The 21,887-nt window shown below is 37.0% G+C and overlaps 1 protein-coding gene across 1 annotated transcript in view; it reads right to left on the bottom strand.

The window, feature by feature from the left end:
- The window catches only part of CADPS2 (calcium dependent secretion activator 2), a 539,314-nt gene that overhangs the window by 48,401 nt on the left and 469,026 nt on the right, over positions 1-21,887 (bottom strand). The window contains exons 19-23 of the mRNA XM_016213343.2: positions 16,575-16,716; positions 10,269-10,424; positions 8,540-8,687; positions 7,876-7,890; positions 2,412-2,486 (exon numbers count right to left, since the gene is read on the bottom strand). Coding sequence (XP_016068829.2) covers positions 2,412-2,486; positions 7,876-7,890; positions 8,540-8,687; positions 10,269-10,424; positions 16,575-16,716 — 536 coding nt within the window. The remainder of the gene's footprint in view (positions 1-2,411; positions 2,487-7,875; positions 7,891-8,539; positions 8,688-10,268; positions 10,425-16,574; positions 16,717-21,887) is intronic.

Here is a 21,887-nt window from a genome sequence, read left to right as displayed (position 1 = left end):
TTTCTGTTCAGCATCCTCATGTTACACATAATGAATTCTATCCTCACCTACCTGACTTACAGCTGCCCCATCTGATTACCTGCCGGGGTTGGTCCCACAGCATGTATGCCTGTGTGCAACAAATATCAAAGGAGGGACACAAATGCTGGTCAGTACAGCCCAAATAGAAAGAGAACATGAGAAGACTGGGTGGCGAAGCTCCCATCTTTTCCTCTCTGGTCTTGCTGAGTTGTGTGTACTGTCATGGGAAGACTGCAGGCTTAGGGCTCCCAAGGGCCAAGTTGCAACTCTGCAGCTCTCTACCATATGACCTTGGACCCTTATTTCTTCATCCGTGAACAAGGGGACTGGACTCTGGGGTGGACTCTAGTGATCTGGCCTGCCTTGGGAGATGGGGCCACACAGGTAGGGCTCTAGGCCCCCTTCCTCTCCTCAGTCAGAACAGCTTTGCTTTAATCAGTGTTGTATTTAAGGGTGCCATCTAAGACATATTTGAAAACATTATAGTTTATAATCATAAAAGTATGTAACAATACATCTTATAACCATTATAAAAATGTTTTAAAATTCCTGCTAGACGATCCAGGGTTCTAACTCTAGCACTGTGTGCTCTGGGACTGTGGATTTTGGGGAGAAAGGATGCAGGTCCCCAGAAGCCACCACACAGAAATGTATACAAAGATCTTTGCTTTAGACTGAGAATAAGCTGTAGACATATTTTTTCATCTCCTCCTACTTTTTTTGATGAGGAAACTGATTTGTTCAAGGAAGCCCAGCTGGTAACATGAAGAAATAGGATGAGTCCTGCTTTTCTAGCTATTCCATATGTTATTCAATTTAATTAATTTTAATATAAGATGGAAAGAATTTGCCATTTCTTGTGTCCTTTCTTTGGCAAGATTTAATGTTGTTACCATCATTTTTTCTTGGTAAAAATTATCTAAAGTTTTTTCTGAACAGTCATCTTTTTTTCTCCTCTTTTCTTTAAGGTGGCTTTTCATTTCTTCCAATTAACTTCTATACTTCTATAGGCCTTCCAGTTATGGGTTATGTATCAGAACAGCAGCAACTGACACAGAGACACAGCACACATGCCTGAGGTTAGCAGCCACTGATGTAGAATAATTTCCAATGGTGGAAATCTCATAATCACATTGATCCTTTGATCCCATATACCTCCTCTGAACTCCAGACCCAAATATCTGAATGTCCCCTTGGCATCTCCTCCTTCAGATATCTCAGAGGCAGCTAATCTCCACATGTCCAATACAGACATCATGGTCTTTCCCTCAGAATCTGCTCCTCTCCCAGGGCACTATGCATCCGTGACTGGCATCAACATCCATCCTGTGCTTCCAGCCATAAACTGAGGAATGATCTTTAATGTTTTACTTCCTCTCCTCACTACCAACCCCTTGTCTTAGTCTGTTTGGGCTGCTATAACAGAATACCATAGGCCGGATGGCTTATAAACAACAGACATTTATTTCCCACAGTGTGGAGGCAGTGTTTTCACTTGGCAGAAGGGGCCAGGGAGCTCTGTGGGGCTTATTTTATAAGAACACTAATCCCATGCATGGGAGCTCCAACCTCATGACCTAATCACCTCCCAAAGTTTCCATCTCCTAATACTATTACATTGAAGATTATTAGGGTATAACATAACTTTGCGAGGGGCAAGGGGGGAGCACAAGCATTTAGTCTATAGCATCCCTGTCCACAGTACATCTTGAATGTCATTGGATTAGTCCACCAGAGTCCAATGTAATAGCCTTCATACTACTCTCTCTCTAGTCTGTTTGCTGCAGGCAATCAAATAAATCTTCTTATAATGCAAATATGATTAAGCCCCTACCCCTACTCCCTGCCTCTCCAATCCTTCAGTGACTTCCGCTGGCTAGTTGGGCTTTTAACCATAATCCACACTTCCTCTCAGAGGCAGAACTGGAAATCCTCAGCATATAGTTAAAGTCAGAAGTGTAAAAGTCACAGAAATTTGTGGAATGAGTTCAAAAGAAAACTAAAGACAGAAACCCAAGGAATACCACAATAAAGAGGCTACACGCAAGAACTGATAACTCCTCAGATCAGCCCTGTACATAAAACAAACAGTATGAGAACATGAATGTGAAGTAATAAAGTATTACTAGAAGATAGACTTGTTTTTAAAAGGATAACAATTACAAGTAAAGCCAAAATTAATCATATACAAAGCATCAAAAGTTGTTGAGAAGAGTGTTCATAGTTTGCTTGTAACTTTCTTAAAATTTGAACTTTCCTTGCATCAACTTTTTAAACTACTATTTCTCAATGAGGGATTTAGAAACACAAGACAGACATTTCCAAAAATTCTCAGAAATAGAAAATAATTTTAAAATTTGACTTATAAAGGTGAACAAATAATACATTACCTTTGAAACTAGCAGTGAAATGATTTCTTTTACAGTGTTGTCAATCAAGTCATCTATTTTTGAATGGTACTGTTGCTAGGTATTAAAACACAAAAATGCATTAGTTGATGTGGACACAAAACTTTTAAGCTACTAGTTATGACATATCAGATTTACTTAAAATGAGCATTTTGAACATTAGAAGAACAAAACCTTGAAAATGATCTACCCAATCAACACTTTTTACATTGATGTTTGAAAATTTTCCCATGTGCATTGCTGAGTTAAGCAGCTAATGGGGTTTATATGGATGAATTGGGTTCTCATTCAGGCGGAGGAATGTGAAGGATACTTTTTGTCTTCTCCTCTGTAATTAAGGGGGCCATGTATTTTTCTAAAGGGTTGGTTTAGCTGGAGAAGCAAAAAGACTAGAAAAAGATTTAATTAATACAGCATTTCATGTCTGAAAACTCTCATTCATAAGTTATTTTAAATGTGCTCTAGAAATAAAATGAGCTCCCAATTGTTCACTGTAAAAGGATGTTTTTGTCAGTGCAGGGAGCAGCAGTTCATACAATTCTTACAATATGCTCCAGCAAGGGCAAAATTAAAATTTCATCAACAAAGGTGAATAGATGGTAACAAATTAATAGGCCATAAAAGGTATAATAAAACGGCACTCACTCCCCATCATTTTATTACTGCTTCCTCATGAAAAGGGCGCCTTTAAGTAAATGCGAAAAAGAAAAAAAAAAAGATGTATTTACAATAAACCAGAAAGACTCTTTTTTTTTTTTGCTTTCTTTAGAGACTACTAGAGAGTTCCATTCTTAAATTAGCAGGAGCCTGGGCTTCTACAGCAGCATGTGAAGGCACATTCATTTAAGCAGTAATTCTTCCTTTAGAAACATTTATCTGACAGGCGATTGTCCCCAACAGCCACTTCACAGAAAATGTGACTTGTAAAGACTAACCCTATCTTGATGGTTCAAGGCTTCTTGGAACAGCTAACATAATGCATAGAGTAAAAGTACTCAGGTCAGTATAAACATCAGGCCAACTTAACAGCTGCTGGTTGAATGGTTTCCTAAGATGTAAGTTTTTGAAAGCTATTTTTTTCCTTCTGAAAACATGTCTCAAAGTTTCCATACAGAACAAAACATCAACTGAGATCTGCTTTGGAATATGCAAAAATGATTCCTCCCCATAGGCTCTGGCAGTCACAAGTGGTCATCTATCTGCATAAATAATAAAGAAAGGCAGCATAATTTCAGAGCATGCGAATTATTTTCTTTCTCTGTCCGTGTGTGTGTCGACAAGTGGTCTAAAATTCACAGACATGTATAAATGTGGAGCTTCCTGGGCATGCATTTCACCCAGTACAGTGAAGTGCTAAGTATGTCTCACTTAAAGCCTTACTGATTCCCAAACTTGTGCCCCCAGAGGACAAATAAAACAGAAACATAGAGGTAGCTTTCCATTGCATTACGTTGACACTTTTGCTTTTAGAACAACATGGAGAGAAACAAAAGGGGAGAAAAATAAAGAAAAAAAGTAGAGGAGAAAGAGCCTGAAAAAGCTGGTTGGTCCTTGAAAAGGCCAGAAGCCCTCAACAGACATAGGTAAAAAAAAAAAAGTCCCCCACCCCCTCCAGCTGAAGCCCCTCAGTGGACTGGGAGGTGCTGGAGTTTATGCCAAAAAGCTCTGATCAGCTCTCCCTCTCTGTCACCCTCTCTTCCCAGCCTTCTCCCTCCAAATCTGTGTCTGTGCAGCAGGGGGAAAAGACATACCCGACTGCGGCTCCCTTTGGGGTAGAATAGGAAAGGGAGATAGCAGGTGGGCTTCCAGCTTCTCACTTCCTTCTTACATGGCAAGTGCTATAGAACATAGAGGGACAGAGGTGCCCAGACCTCCAAACAGTTCCATATTCTTAAATATGCCTTACCCACTTTGTTTATCTCCATTTGCCATAAAATTCATTTTTTTAAACTCAAAAGTAATCAAATGTCATTAGATATAAAATAGTAGAGCTTCTACATATTAAACCTTTAGGTAAGACTAATTTCGGCAATTCTTAAAATCAAGAGATGAGCCACAACAGAGGTCCCTTTTTATTGAAAGGCAGGTAAAGTCACAGACCCTGGTAGCCACCAAGTTGTCCTATAATACATACCTTTAGACTGCTATTTTGATACCTGATCTAACCAAAAGCAGAAAGAGAGAGGGGGGCAGGGGGAGTGGGAGAGAAAGTTAAGAAGAAAGGAAGAAAAGTATACATCTTAAATGTGCTGCTTTAAAGGGCAAACCCAAATAGGATAAGGTTTATTAGGTTTGTATAATATATTTTGCTATTGTAACTTTTTCTGATTAGCTCCTACAGAATGCTGCTGGGAACTTCTGGAACCTGCTCTAGCTGCACAATTGGTACAGGTGGTCTAGGAGGATTGTGGGTAGGAATGGGGAGGTGGCCTCAATGCTCATATTTTACCTATACATTCTGCAGAGAGTAATCCACATATGCCACATATGGATAACAGAAAGTTAGCTAGAAAATGTTATTCATCAGGGGATCCAGACAAACATGAACATGCAAAAAGAGATCACAAATAGGTAAGAACAGAATTTATCTGTAGAGATTTCTGTTACCTAAGCTAAAATTGATAGATTTTTCATTTAGATAAACAGACAAATTTTTGATAAAATTCTACAGAGTTTTTGTCTGCAACAATAGAAAAACTATAAAGTTCTTAGAATATTTCCAGTTTGATCAATAATCCCACATACCAGACCATTCTTAAACTAATTCTTCCCACATCTGCCCTCAAAAGTAAACTGTTGCTGCCTTCATTTTCCAGTAGATAACTCTGAACTTAGATTAAAAACAACCCTTGAGGAAATCTTAGCTCACGGAGGCCAGGGGATTCAGAAATCAGGCATAGGTCGGAAACCCTGGCCCTCCATCACATGACACTCGGGTAAATATCATCATTTTGCTGGACTGCTCTCATATAAACACACAAGAAATGAAGACTAATCAAATGCCAGTGTAATCCAGCATTCTTAAAAGATCTGGGTCCTTCTCTTGGGATAATTTTTAAAAGTATTAGATTTCTAGTCCTGGAAATGAAAGTATTTTATTGTAATTGAGAACAAAACCCCTACAAGTAGCCCCCTGATACTCCCCCCACCCCCCGGCCAGTGGTCTCATTAATGCACTTTCATCTTCAATGGATGGGCCATGGGATGTGGTGGCTCTGAGGGTAGATGACTGCCTACAGCCCATTCAGTCATCTGCGTTTCTGCAGGGATGGATAACAAGGATTTCTAAACACTTGTGGTTCTGCGATCTCAACATCTGTCCCTGAGGGAATAGCCTGAGATTGCTGACTCAGGACACACAACTGTCACATGAGCAGATCATTCACCCACTAATCACTCCATTAAACAGTTCTGGGCTGTGGCTGAGCATGTTTGCATCATTATGTGCCACATAAGAGAACAGAATCCTAACTCAGGAGCACAGAAGGGGCTGCTTTGTGGGTAATGCATTGGGAAGGTTTTATCCCTTGACAATGACAGTGTAACAATTTATTGGAGATTGTACAGAAATAATTCCCTTATAATTTAGAAGACATCTCTGCTAGGTTTACCTATTAAGTGTATACATTTTACAAGGTTCCAAAATGTGTAATGAGCTAGTATTTTTAACAACATTATTTGTTGCTTACTACAGAATGGAGCGTGCCGGCTCACCTATGCGTGTAATGTATTTATTAATTTACAACAATAACTTATCTCAAGCACATACAGAGTAGGAAAGCCGACGTAATTATGTGAGTATATTTACTGGTGATTAAAAGCAAAGTATAAAATCCTTTGTTGCATTGAAATTCTTGTTTATCACTTTTCAGGGTTGCTGCACATTTTGAACTAGAGATTTGTGGGGAAGTAATTGTCTCTGGTGAGAAGGTACAGGTGCAGACATAATGGACAGTAGCAGATTACTCTTCAAAAACCATCCACCTATTAATGTAAAGAATCATTTGACAGTGCACTAATGTCTTGTCATTTGTATATGTGCCTGTTTTTCTTTTTAAGTAGTAGAGTTGCTTCTGATGGGGAGGATTTTTAAAGAGTGACAACAAATCAGTGTGTTCATTCCACAAATATTTACTAAGTGCCTGTTGTGTATCAGGTACTGCAGTGTATGCTAAACTAAGAACAAATGGATAAATCCAGTATTAGTGGGAAGAGGCAAGATGATTCTATAAACCTGATGAGAAATGGATGGGTTTGTTATAAAGAGACTTAAGACAATATTCTTGAGCAGACAATCAAAGGCTTACATATTGGTATTGAAAAACATGAGGAGGTGAATATGAGCCATTGATATCCAAACGAGCTGCCTCTTTATTCAGATAATTAAAGATAATAAATCATGTTGTAAATGATCAGAGAATAATTACTGAACACTATACAACTCTTACCTATCAGTTTCTTAATATGTAAGAAACTGGTATTAGAAATATATCTTTTCTGCCCAAATTATCCAAAGAATGAAATATGTACACATAAATTATGGCTAAATAACTAATGTCTATGTCTGGGTTCAATTAGTATAAAATTTACAAATAGTGGGCCTTCTCCTACACTTTCCCAGTTATCTAAGCCTTTCTGCTTAGATGAGAATTGTTAGGCCAGTAAAGAGTTGAGTTTGACTCCCAGGTGTCAACTGTAAGATTTAATATACCCATATGGCACAAAAAATTTTGAGTTAGAAATATATATAATCTAGTCAATCCTGTATGCATAAAGGTTTTCACACCATCTTCCTCTGAGGTTCTGTGTGGTACCTGGAGGAAACCTTGTGTGGGGGAGGGGAAAGGCTCTGACACAGGCCTGCCTCTTTCTTCCCTCACTGATGGTTACATCCCAGGGAGTGGGAGGAAAGACTGTATCACTCGTGGTCATGTGCTTCACTGAAATTCACAACCAGATTTTTCTCTTAACTGACCTTGACAGTGGCTTTCTGGTTCTCAAGTTTGGCGGTTACCCAGATAATGCTATATGTCATTTAAAGACCCATACTCTAAATTTTTTAGTATTTAAGTATACAGAAGACAAATGTATTTTGAAAATGTTAATAATCATTCTGAATTTACTTAGAATTTAGTTAAAAGGAGAATGAATTCATTTGGTTTTACAGAATTTTACCTTTAAAAAGCTAACAGTAATTTGTAGATTCTGCAGCCTAACAGGGAAGAAACATTCCCCTTGACATTACCTAAGGTATTAGTATTTACACATGTTTTCATGTGTCTTTAAGCTATTGCTTTATTATAGAAAGCTGTTAGCCTTTTACTCACACACTGAAACCAAAAGCCTGAAAATGGAATTAATTTTAATTTGAAAATATGAAAATTAAAACTGCACATTTGCAAAAATAGTAATTCATATGAGAATGTGGTTAAAAAATGAGACTTACCCATTGACTACCAGACTGGAACATGTCATGGAAAAAAAAAGACGATGGAGAACATAGAAAAGAATAAAGAAATGATGAAAAAGTAATTAAATGGGAAAAAAGGTAACAAAATGTCAACTTAAACAAATCATCTAAGAAAAATAGATCAATTTTTACCCAATCACAACTCTCAACAAAAATAAATCATGGAATAAAATAATTTTTGAATGTGGACATAAACAAAATACATATAAAATTAAAACAATGGGATGTTTATTGAAGAGAATAAAGCCTAATTTTCAAGTATACTTCAACTTGGTTTTTAAAAAATAGAAACTTTTATGTAAATAAAATATTTCATAAGCTTTTTCTATGGCTTGTTTTTTGGATGCAAACTGGATACACTAGATGCTAGATTTGTATAAACAAAGCAGGTAGCTTTCTCATTTGCTTGTGGAAAGCAAGCTTTATGTAAATATACAACACCTAAGTTGTTAAGAGGTATATCTGAAATTCAATGGCCCCTTGTAAAATTGTAGGCAGTTCTTCATATAAAAAAGAAGAAACTGACAGAAGCAAAGGATAAAGGGCATTCTTTTTAATCTAATCAAGCAAATGAGTTCTGGAAACAGCACTGTCCTCTGCCAGCACACCCCTGCAGCACTTCCACATATGATCCACTTACCTCTTGTCCTCCATCCAGGGCACAGAGTTTGGCGCTTTGCTTTTTGGCATCAACTAACACATTAAACATGGTACACACAGAAGCTGGAATGCGCAAGTCAGTGGTTTTGTTTGCCTTTTGCAGCTTGAGTTCAAATGCAGCTCTTGTTCTAGTCATTAAAACATGAATTCAGAGTAAGAAATTCTGACCTATGTCCCCCCTGCTTTGTAAAAGTGAAACCAACACTACAAGATGCTAATCTAAAACATGCAAATAAAGAGTGTGGCAGTGCTTGGGAGCTGGGAGTGGGATGCTCTTCTTTTCAGGTGTCTCATATGAAAGATCAGCTGTGATATTTTATATTAAACATAGATTTTTCAGTCATTCAGACAATACCTCTACCCACACGAAGCTATTTGCTACAGCTAGTGTATCACTTTCAATGGAAGACCTCATACTTTCACTTAGCCACCTGAATTAATATCCAAGTAGAAAAATCACTTGCTTCTCTGTATTAAAGCAGAACAAACCCTTCATGTGAAGATTTACCACCAAATCAAAAAAGTACAAGTCTGGACAACTAAAACATCACAATGAATATACAACATAGAATGTGTAATTCTTTTACATCACCTAGGTTCTCTTTCAAATACTCAAAGTTGCAGTTAGGTTTTTGAAAGAAACTGAGTAACGGGCAATTTGGAATTGGTCTTGATAAGTATCCAAAGGACATCCACTGATTTGAGACATCAGAATCACAGAGTATGAACATGATTTTCTTTTTTCTTTTTTTAAATATATCTTTATTGATTTCAGAGAGAGGAAAGGAGAGGGAGAGAGAGATAGAAACATCAGTGATGAGAGAGTCACTGATCGAGCCCGCAACCCGGGCATGTGCCCTGACCGGGAATCGAACCCCGATCGCCTGGATCCCAGGTCGACGCTCAACCACTGAGCCAAGCCCGGTCGGGCATGAACATGATTTTCTTAAAAAGAAATTAAATAATCTAATTCATGGCCTTGCCTTGAAAGGCCACCCTCATTCTAATGACTTCGCTTTAAAGAATTCAGGATTATTCCATTGCTCCAACCAGCATTTGTTATTTCACTATTGTTCTTGTACATGTTATGAACATGGACAATGAAAAACAGTGGTTGTCTAATTAGGATGCAATGCTGATTTTGTAAGAACAATTAAAAAATGAAAGCACATTTGGAAGAATCCAAAGTCACATAACTTATTTCTGGTTAAGTTTTGAAGAATGAGAATGGATACTTGGAACTCATCTGATGGGGATAGAGGAAACCAGAAAACACAAGTGATGGGACTGATCATAATTAGAATTTGCGATGCCATTTCATGGACACAGACATAGTACATATGCATAAAGTACTTAACAGACCATTTCCATATGCCTCAGGAAGGATTGCCTTGGGGATTTGTGTTGCCTTGGGAATTTAAAGCACAGTATTCCCAGAAAGGGAACACTAAATACAACAGAAATGATTACTGTGGTATGGGTGCTACCAATGAGGGCAATGGTTAGGAGACCTGAAAAAACCCACCAGGCCAAGTTTATGCATTACATGGGTCCCCAGAATTTAGGTAAGAGAACCTAATGTCCATTAAATTTTGGAAGAGTAGTATATATTGAACCCTTTCTTGTGACAATTATATAACAAATACTTGGTAAAAAGTGGTATTTTGGGTGCTGGCCTATTAAGCAGCAACTTGAAAATACATGTCTACCTTTTGACACAGGCCTCTATCATATCACTGGCCATTAGTTTAAGTCTTTGCTCTAAGTGGTGGGCAAATTCTTGTTCTGGCCAGTGTAGGTCAAAGACAAACATTTGCAGTGCATCAAGCTTCCAAAAAAGGTCTTCAGATGTTGCTGAGCCGTTGCTAGAAGAAAAGGGGAAAAGGAAGAGTGTCATGAACTCCCACTGTTAGCCCTGTAGATCACTAACATATTATTCTTCCCTCTTGGTTTCGATTGCCATCAGTGAAAAGATACCACATAAAATTTCTAATGACCAATATTTTCTTAGTTCAACCTTCTAATTCTTCCTTTTTCACTCCTTAATGTATAGGGCACGGCAAAGAGAACAAAACAGAAAGAATAAACCACAGTAAGTTTTTATAAGAAGGGGTAAAATGGATAGATATACTTTATTAAGGAAATCAAACTGTGTACGTAAGAACAAACATTTTATTTTAAATGCTCGTCACTACTCTTTAGGGTAAAGATCAAATGTGTAAATATCTCCTTCCAGAAATTTAGAAGTGTATGTTTTATGCAAGAAAATCCATAGGACAGAAACTACTAGCTTTACTCTTCTACTCCCTGATATGTGCCTCTGTCGTCATGATGGATGGCTTCTGTCTGTCTACAGGTATGCAGCATACAGAGCCCTGAAACTTCTCAATTACAGGTAAAGGTGAAACAGGTCCTGGAAAGGAAATAACAGGTTGGATAGGAAAGCAAATCTTCTATTTTGAAATGCTTTGTGCCTTTTCTAGCTCATACTTAAACCTAACAGTATAAGGTATGGTCTAACATGGAAATGACATTCAGGGTACTTGGAAGTTGGAGCAAAATCATGTATTTTAGGTCCTCACACCTATCTAACTGTGGAGCCAAGATCTACTATGCGTTCAGTACTATGGCAAAATTATATTTTCACGCCATGTGTGAAGGTAATTTGTACCAGAGTACATATAATATTGAGGCAAAGGATAATACTATTACTTTCCATTATGCACATAGATAGCCTAGTAGGGAAACAGATGTTTTGAAAGTAAAATATTCCTACATTAAAGCATATTGAAACATGGTTGTAAAAGAGAACAAAAGAAAAAATAAAAGCTGTATTGATTCATTTCTCCCCAGCTTCCTAAAAATTAACATATACTAATCTAAAATATGTCTTTTTAATTTGAAAATAAAATTAAAAAAAATGAAATAAACCCATTCATCACAAGGGAATGGTGGAAAATTTTTATAAAAAGATAAAATTATTTAAAATAAAACATTATCTAGATAACTATAACTTAATTAGTTAGCTTTAAAAAATCACTTCTTGCTCTAGATAATTAAAAGTTTACATCTGTTCCCCCACCTTACTTCCCCAAAACCCCCACCCCAAGCTTCAGGATCTTAGCTCTATCACCAATCTCCTTTGCTTTCTCCCAGTAATTCGCATGATCTCCTTGTCTTGCCAGGCAGTCCTCAGAGTTAAATTCTGAAGGGACCAATCACAGCAAAGCACTGAAATGACCCAGAGCACTTTATTCACTAAATATCTGTTAAATCTTAGTGCCCCCAAAGTACCATTAAACAAAAGAACCAGAACAAAACCATGCTGACAATGCTGTAAAAAATATTTGAAAAAAACACACACTATATTTACTTCTCCTTTTTGCCATATATATAATAAAAATAAGAGAAAAAATGACCAAGCAAAACCCCCTTTATATCCATAGTGTAATATTTGGTAGGCTAGAGGACATATATTTTAAGAGTAATTCAATATAATAGGCAAAGAAGCAAATCTACTTCTTATAATTTTTTACTTGGAAAGTAGCTATTTGAAACATGTATGCATTCTTTAAAAGCACAGCAAAACAGCAACAGCAAAATCCATACGCAAAACAAAATTCCAAATAGTAAAGGCAGAATTACATTAAAAATGGACTTTCTCATAATATGTAACAATTATATCTTTATAGAGAATATGGATATATGTTTCTTCTGTCATTTAATGCAATGGTATGATTCTGAACAATAAATGTGCTTAATTGGGAATGTAATTAAGATAAGAAGTGTTTGGTATAATGAAATAGATTAAAAAATGTAAATAGGTTTGCTCTCAAGCTGGTGTATATAACCTTCCATTTTTCCAGAACTTTTTCATTCTAAAATTATTTCTAATGAGTGACTTATTCCTAAAAGTATTATTAACATTAAATAATTCACATGTGAATAATAGACTCAGATAATTTCCTAAAAAATGCCAGCAGGAAACTTACCTTACTGGTATTCACTTTCAGAGCTAAAACACCCAGAATGAAGGTTTTATTTACAGGGAGAGATGTGGGGGAGAACTTCATAAGGTGATTTATACATTAGTAGATAGGGATATATCTTTTAAACCCATGGTTCTTCGACATTATGCACCTTTACTTAATTAGTAATTGTAGTCTTAATTCCTTATACATGTGAAATGGAAATGTTTTTTGATATTTACTGCTTTCTAGCAAAAGTTCAAAAAAACTTATTGATCTCAATTATATACAGAATCTAATGAACAAAACAAACTGACAAACAAAACAGATCCAGAGACATTAAAGCATGGAAAAGACTGAGGATTCTCAGAGGTAAGGGGTGGGGTTAGGGGGAGGGAAGAGATCAACCAAAGAACTTATATGCATATATGCATAACCCATGGATTCAGACAATAGTGAGATGAAGGCCTGGGGAGGGAACAGGAGTGGGGAGGAGGGGGGTTAATGGGGAAAAAAGGGGACATCTGTAATACTTTCAACAATAAAGATAAATTAAAAACAAACAAACAAACAAAAACTAACTGCAGTGACATATTCATTGCAGCATTATTTACAATAGCCAAGATTTGGAAACAGCCCAAGTGTCCATCATTAGATGAGTGGATAAAAAAGCAGTGGTATATTTACACAGTGGAATACTACACAGCAGTAAAAAGAAGGAAATCCTACCCTTTGCAACAGCATGCTTAGACGTGGAGAGCATTATGCTAAGTGAAATAAGCCAGTTCAAGAAAGACAAGAACCATATGATTTCACTCATATGTGGAATCTAATGAACAAAATGAACTAATAAGCAAAATAGAGACAAACTCATAGACAGAGAGCAGGCTGCCAGCTGTTGGGGGGTGTGTGTTAAAGGGCTGGGGGTGGGTGGAGGGATTGAGTGGAAAAGAAAAAAGAGAAAAAAACCCCTCATGGACAGGGACAATAGTGTGGTGCTTGTGGGGGGGAAGGATGGAGGGGGTATGGGGGGGATAAATGGGGATGGACAGAGACTTGACTTAGGGTGGTGAACATACAGTGCAGTGTACAGATGACGTGCTGTGGAATTGTGCACCTGAAACCTGTATAATTTTGTTAACCAGTGTCACCCCAATAAATTCAATAATAAGGAAAAAAACCCCACAGGAATGTTTTCTGCCACTTTAAATTAAAAGAAAAAGAAAAAAAGGCATGTGTGGAAAAACTGGTAGAATACAAATAAGTTCTGTAGTTCAGTTAATAGTAATTTAATTCTAAGGTGCATTTCTTCATTTTGATAACTGTTCTGTGATTATATAAAACATATATAAGAGAAACTGGGTGAAGGGTATTTGGGAACTCACTGGGCTAATTTTTCAACTCTTCTGTAAGTCTAAAATGATCTAAAAATAATAAAATTTATAAGAATATAATGAGCACATCCTGCAATTCCTAGAACAGGAGGAATGGAACACCAGATAAAAATCAGTGTACACTCACTGGACACTGGGAAAAGTTTCCAGAAGTTCAGAGAAAAGATAGACATGACCTCACATCGAAAGATCCTGAAGGGAAAGTGACTCAAGAGAAAAAGTGGACTCTAATAAAACAACTATAGGAGAAAATAAATAAATAAATAAATAAATACTTTCTAGCCAAAGTTCAAAAAACTAATTGCAATGATGTCACATCATTATGAGCAATTCTGACACTTTGACAAAGAGCCTAAAGTTGATCATTTTAGCAAGTAAAGATAATAGTCATTAACTTAAAACATATATTTTATTTGCCCAGAATGAGGAAAGCCACAGTATGTCATGACCCCTGTCCTGAGTTGCAGGTCACCTTAAAAAGCGGCTCCCAAGAATGAGATGTAGGGTTCACACATATCTTAAAGGTAATAAAATAGTGATAACAAAACAAAAAAAAAACCCACTCTTAAATTTCACAAGGTAATGCCCACAATAGTGTTCTTGGTTAAAATCAAGACTGTTATACAGATGATAAATAATGATGCAAAGAAGTTAAATTATTAACCAGTATAAAGATGTACAAAAAAATAAACTTATAAAGGTCTACTATACTTCCTACATAATTCCTGAGTGCACACATAAGGCACCATGGACACAAAGCATTTGCGTATAAGAGTAAGATTCACATGTAACCTCATATTCTAATAAGTATTATGAATACAGTGATGATGTTTAACTTGCAGAAATACTGCCAAACTATTTTGCAAGTTGTTTTCTTTCTTGGTCTTTCTTCTGTCTTTTCTCGATTGTATGCAGATTAGACTAGGATTACATTTGACAGGTGATGGTACTGTAGGTAGAAAGGATGATAAACAAACTCTTAGCCAGTATACTTTCTGGAAGCAGAATAACAATAAGTGAGGTCTCTGAAGTGAGGCAAATCTGGGTTCAAATCTTATCTATGTCACTTCCTTACTGTGAGATATTAGGCAAATTTTGTTTCTTAACTTATTTATGACTTAGTTCCCTTAATTGTAAAGTGGGGATAATGACATTTACCTCACAGGGTTGTTATAAGTCTTAGATACAATAAAAAATTTGCACCTGTACCTGGAACATAATAAATTCTCAATAAATTATAGCTATTTTTTCCTTGTAAGTATTTTCTTTCTAGCTGACTTCATATGACATCTTGGGCCAAGTATGGGCTATTACTGGGTTCATTTGATTGCTGTGAAGGTCATACTTTTGAAAACTATATTATTAAGAATAATAATGATGATGATTGATGACAGTAATCATAATTATAGTAATTAGAATAATGATGTAGAATAGTAGTAGTTATCATTTATTGAGAACCTAGACTGTTCCAAGTTCTTCTCATAGGTTTTTTAAAATTCTCACAAGTATGTATTGAAATAAGGTATCATATCCATTTTAAAGTTAAGGGAACTGAGGCTAAGAAAGACTTAGGAATTAATAAACTAGGGTCTAAATCCAGAGCTGATCGATTTAAAAGTATGTGTCTTTTTCACTTTAATGACTTTTAGTTACTGAATCTGTAGTAGGTAGGCTCATCACAACATGGGGTTAATAAATATGGTTTTTAATGATATAAAGATCATTTAAAAATAACAAGGCACATCAACTGATAAATGAAAGGACAAAAGAAGACCTTGCTGATGTTGGGAAATAAAGGACAATGTCTTCTCTGCAACTAGTAAAACTGTTTCTCTAAAGGTGAGACTAAGATAAAAAGAGAAAACAATTATATTCTTGAAACTTTTCTTACAACGGTTTTCTACACACACAAGAGGTAATGTGGGCAGTAGCAAAGCTGGAGCCAGCTAAAGATCCCAGACATACTGTTTACCACACTGATTGTCTGAATTTGGAGAACTCAGGTTGTATCACTTAGGCCAGAGTCTACAACCTGGCCTAAGTGTACCGCCTACACAAAAATGACCCTTGCCCCACAGATTACATATAAACTACATCAAACCAGCGAGTAATTTTGAGGGGCTGGGAGGGGGAAGAGAGGGTCAATGGGGAAAAAGGGGGGACATCTGCATTACTTTCAACAATAAAGATAAATTTAAATAAATAAAAAAACAGTAATTAAAAAAATCTATATCATTATCATCCATATGCTAAGCTTAGAATAGCTTAAAAAACTAAACCAAAACCAAGACATAGTATTCCTCCACCAACGATGACAAATGCCATGCATTCTAAACACATCTGCACAGAACACAGCCCAGGCCATGCACTAGCGAACACAGCACCAGGAAATAAGTGAGGAATACACACGTGGACTCATATAAAGAAGCCATCCACGAAGGAGTAGAAAAGCTAGGAATCTGTGGAAGATTAAGAGGCAGACTTGGAACTTTTGGAAGAGCTACATTGGGAAGACTGTTGGCGATATTCCTGTAAAGAAACAAACAACGTGGGAAGGGACCACCATAAGCAATAACTACAGATGGCCATGTGTAAAGTCATAGGTCAGGAAAGAAGAGGCAGATGCTGTATGGGCACTAGGCAAGATACCTACTTGACAGGCTGCCATGTCTCTTGCTCAAAACCTCTGTGAATTGACTGGGCGATGGAGGACTCCATGAGATCGACGTAGCGAACAACCAAGGGCACAAAGATTTCTTGCAAGTGTTTGTGAAATTTTCCATTACATAAAAGTGCTGAAATAGTCAAGCAGAAACAGTGTTTGTCAGAGAGATAATATTAGGCATTTGGAAAATATGGGTGAAAACTTTTCCTGAAAGAGTCTGTCACAGAAGAACTGATAAAATATAGATGATAATGGATCTTGATCCTCAAATTGAGAATCATGTCTTGAAAACTGATCAAGAAGTATAATTGACTTTCTATATACAGTTCTCAAAAACACAAATAGATTATATTTCTATAAAATGTTCCAGGAAGGTGGTATTTTTTTACTTTCTAAGAGGTTTAACACATAAGACATATGACCACTTGCTAGAGATTCAAGGGAGTTGCTGGATCCCCTAAAGGTCTGGACACATGTAAATACAGCAATTAAATAAAGTTACAATCCCAGTGCTATGCTGTGTATTACTGAAGAGCTAAAACTCTTCAATTCTAAGAGCTAAGCTTGATTGCTTCTAAGAGAAATACTTGTTAAATTCACCAAGAGGGCAACTGTGGCCTTGGGAATGTCTACTCTGATTCATGAACTTATTAATATTTGTGGATTTTCTTTTTAGTCCTCTGATTTTCCATATGTGTTTTTAAAAACAGTCAGCACAGCACATCACATGTATTTTTCAGTTGCCCATTTATCTTTAATGCATTGTGGTATAAAACACCCTACCTAAAGCAGTTGTATAATTCTTAGAATCTGTGCAAGGTGCACCTACCTCCATTAGATAATGGGTGCTTTATATGCACATACTTTCATTAGAACATAGGTCAGGGCTGTAGGCTGAATGTTTTTGTCACCCTCCCAATTCTTTTGTTGAAATCCTAACACCCAATGTGATGGTATTAGGAGATGGGGTCTTTGGAGGGCGATTAGGTCATGAGGGTAGAAACCACAAGAATAGGATAAACGTCTTCATTAAGGAGATCCCAGAAAGATCCCTCTACCCTTACATGATGTGAGGACATAGCAGGAAGGTTGTCGATGAAGCAGGCTCTTACCAGACACTGAATTTACCTGTACCATGATCTTGGACTTCCTAGCCTCCAGAACTATGAGAAATAAATCTCTATTGTTGATAAGCCACCCAGACTATGGCATTCAGTTATAGCAGCCCAAATGGACTAAGACAGTCAGTATGTGCCTACACTGCACCATGAAAGAACAGAATCTGTAGGAAATACAAAGTAACACTAAATAAGTTAATAAAAAATTTGCAATTTTTTGATGATGGTACATATTTTTCATGTGAACATCCTAAACCCAGTTGTGATTTTTTAAAAATAACCCTCAAAATGAGAACATGTTCATTTAAAAAATACACTCTGTGGTTAGGAATGGTATTTTTTAAGTGATGGTATTTTAATTGCAACTAAATGACAGAGGAATCATCCATGGAAGATTTGGAGGGAAGGTTTCCAGGTAGAGGGAAGAGCTAGCACAAAGGTTTTAGGGGGGAATGGCTGGTGTTCTTTGAAAGGACAAAGACGCCAGTGTGGCAGGAGTAGAATGAGGGAGAAGGAAGAATAGTCCAAGGTGATGTCTAGATAGTAGGACATGGTGAGTAATACAAGTTTTATTGAGTGCAATGGAAGCATTATTGTTTTTATTACTACTAAGTAGAGGAGTAACACGATATAATCTCTCTGGCTCCTGTGTGAAAAATGAAGTAGGTAGGTGGCCAAGGGTGGAAGCAGAGAAGGCAGTTAGTGCTGTTCTTTACTGCATTAGACCAGGTAAAAGATGGTGACGATGAAGATGAGGTGACAGTGGTGGTGATTATGGTGCCTTAGGTTAGAGTGCAGAGGTGAAAGATGAGGAAAAGCCCCTTAGTAATCTCATTCACTTTTACAGATTTGAATAGCTGTATATGCTTATAGTTACTAAATCTAATTAGTAGCAACTCTAATAGTAATGTCTTATAAAATACTCATATTTTGCCAATATCACATATAATCTTCGCAGCAACAATACCCTGTACAATACAGCTAGACTGTATGCCCAAGCTTTAATCTATACAGCCTACTAATAAAAATATAAAGAACTTTTGGCTGTACATCTTGATAGGTGCTGTTAAGCACTGTCATTTTTTACTACTCCAAGACCAAAACACATGCTTACATAATAAATAATTACATCTACAAATAAGTTCAAATACTACTTTATTATACATTTAGAGGTTAGCTATTAAGTTAAAGAAGCACAGAAGGAAAATCATACTCGATGTTGTTATAAAGATTCTAAGATTAAATAACAGTTGACTCAAATGTATTTCTAGTAACATCTCTTTGAATTCACTATCTTGTTAAACATGTCTGTTTCTCTTCTTGTATTCCCATCAAGAGAGTAGATATCCACCTGATCAATACACTAACAACTTGGAAGCTGTTCCACAAGCCTTTATTTCACTTCCTACATCTAATTAACAATCAAGACCTGTGTGTTTTTTGGGTTTTTTAAAAATATATTTTTATTGATTTCAGAGAGAGGAAAGGAGAGGGAGAGAGAGAGACAGAAACATCAATGATGAGAGAGTCATTGATCGGCTGCAGCCCGCAACCCGGGCATGTGCCCCGACCGGGAATCAAACCCTGATCGCCTGGATCCTAGGTCAACGCTTAACTGCTGAGCCACGCCCGGCCGGGCAAGACCTGTGTGTTTTATATCCTGATTATCTTTCTCACATTTCACCTTCCTTTCTCGTCAACTACTGCTGTTGCAACAGTCCCAGCATTCTCATTGCTTACTCTGATTAATGCAATAATCTCCTAACTAGTCTTTAGGCTCCTAATTTTCCCTCTGCCAATTCATCTTCTTAAAAATCTCAAATGGAGGGACTTGCGAAAATAGAAAACAAATAATGTCCCTCCTAAAGATTACAATCCTTTTAAGGGATCATCATGACAAACTCCAAAAGCCTTAGCATGGTTCAAAAGCCATCCATGACCTGTCTTAAAATGACCTCTCTGGCTCATTTCTGTTGCTTGATCCCATGTTTCCTGAGGTCCAACCATAACGATTTTCATGGTTCAGTTCAAGTATACAATTTCTCTTCCAAACCTTTCTTGAAATGCTGTCCCTTTCCCCAATTACTGGTTCCCCCGTTTACTCTCTACCCTGTGCAGGCTTCCACTGTGGTCCATCTTATACTTTTACAGTTGCTTACATGTCTCCCTACATGGGTGCAAGGCCCTTGAGACAGGGGCCATGTCTGCATTCTTAGTATCCAGCAAAGTCCCTGTCTCAGAGCGAGAGTTCAAATGTCTGTTGAATGGATGACTACTTGGATACAATACTAAGATCACCACATTGCATAAGAACCTATTGAGGCTTGTTTTTCCTATTTTTGGGACATGTGTCCAAGATTAGACTGCTAAAAATTCTACTGAATATGAATGTTGGCTACTTTATGACCCTTGTCTTCATGAAGGTAGTAAAGGAAGAATTTTTTCAGTTGAGTCATGATACTTAACAGCAAACTATTACATCCTGGAAAGTTAGGGGGGAACAAGATTTCCTATTTTTCCCAAGACTTTTCACAAATGTTGAATTCTGGCAAAAGTCTGCTCATGTTTCAGCATGGTGCTCCTTTTTATATTTAAAAAATCAAGTTATAAACCCATATTCCAAAGTTTTAGAAAACTGGCAATTAGCAGTATTATTATTTGGTAACTAGATTCAGGAAAAGAGAGAAGGAAGGGAGGCAGAGATGGAGAGAGTGAGAGGGAGAAAAAGAGAGGAAAAGAGGAGAAATAAAAAGAAAATACACATTGAGGGGGAAAGGAAAGAGACAACTCAGTTGCAAATGGAAAGCCCACAGAAATGCACACCACAGTGTGCTTCTGTATGTAAATGTATGCTCCTTTTCTCAGGTGCCCATATGCCAGTTTGCAATCCACTCCTATCAGACACTGTCAAAAGCCCTCTTAATATGTAGCCCCAGGCATCAGAATGAGTGCTTCTATCTTTTCCATATGGTTTAATAAAGATAGGTTATAATTGGGGGCTGCCACCTGTACAAATCAAACCTTTACAAGGCACCCAATGCAACAGCTCATCGGAAGAGGCACGTTCTCAATATGGCCTCATCCAAGATTGCTTCTGACATTATGCCTGAGGTGTGGAAGGGGAAAGGACTGCTGAGGAGTCTTAAATAGTGCTTTCAAGAACGTAAGTGAAGAACTGGCATCTACTTTGTTGATAAAAATAATCTTTCCCCCCCCAAAAAATTCTATGTTTCCAAATATCACCTGGTCATAAAATAATGAAGCATCAATGGCATCAAGACCAATGGTACAATTAGAAACGGCAAAAAAAGCAAAAAGACTTACATAAAAGGTAAACAAGGCATGAAAATGTGCCTAATTATTTTGAATATCCCAATAATTAATAAATGAGTGTTGATTATTTATATATCAAAAAGCCTTACATTTACAAAAGTACTAGTCATAGGCTTTAACAAGATTCCAACAGAGTATTTAAACCAAGATCCAATTAATAACAATTACTGAGATAATAATCACTCAGTAAAAGAAGGATAAGCAGATAAAAGAGTTCATGTACTGCTTTTAGAGTAAAAATACAATGTTGGCTCCTTAGCCCATATAAACCATTTTACATTGTGCCACTCCCTTCCACTTAACATTGGTGTATTACTAGGAAGAATAAATTCCCTCCCCTAAAATTCTAAATAGACATTTTGGAAGGAAACAGGTAATCCTTGATCAAGCAAACGCCAACAACCACAGTAAAACAACAGACTTTGCCATAAAATAATTATTCAAGGGACTATGAATTACATCAACTGTGAACAATGCAAGCACAATGGGCTAAGATACAAAATTAATAAGTCACTCTCCATGTTGACAAATGCATATAATGAGGGTCCCAATCACAGGAAATATATACTTGGGCTTCAGAAGAAAAGTCAAGAGAATCACAGCCTAGAACAGTACTATGTAAAAGAAACACAGACACACACACACACACACACACACACACACACACACACACACACTCACACACCCCTAAGATCTAAGAACAGCTCAGCTCAGCTCAACTCAGCTCAGCTGAGAATCTGGCATGTTAAGTAAGCATTCAATAAATGTCTGTTTATTGAGTGGATATCAAGAAAAACCCACCCCCTAAAAGAAACTCAGAACATCCCACTGAAATTTAAGCAGAATAAGA

This window comes from Miniopterus natalensis, chromosome 10 (genome assembly GCF_054644295.1).
Source record: "Miniopterus natalensis isolate mMinNat1 chromosome 10, mMinNat1.hap1, whole genome shotgun sequence".
NCBI lineage: Eukaryota > Metazoa > Chordata > Mammalia > Chiroptera > Miniopteridae > Miniopterus > Miniopterus natalensis.
This window is presented reverse-complemented; position numbering and strand designations above follow the sequence as displayed.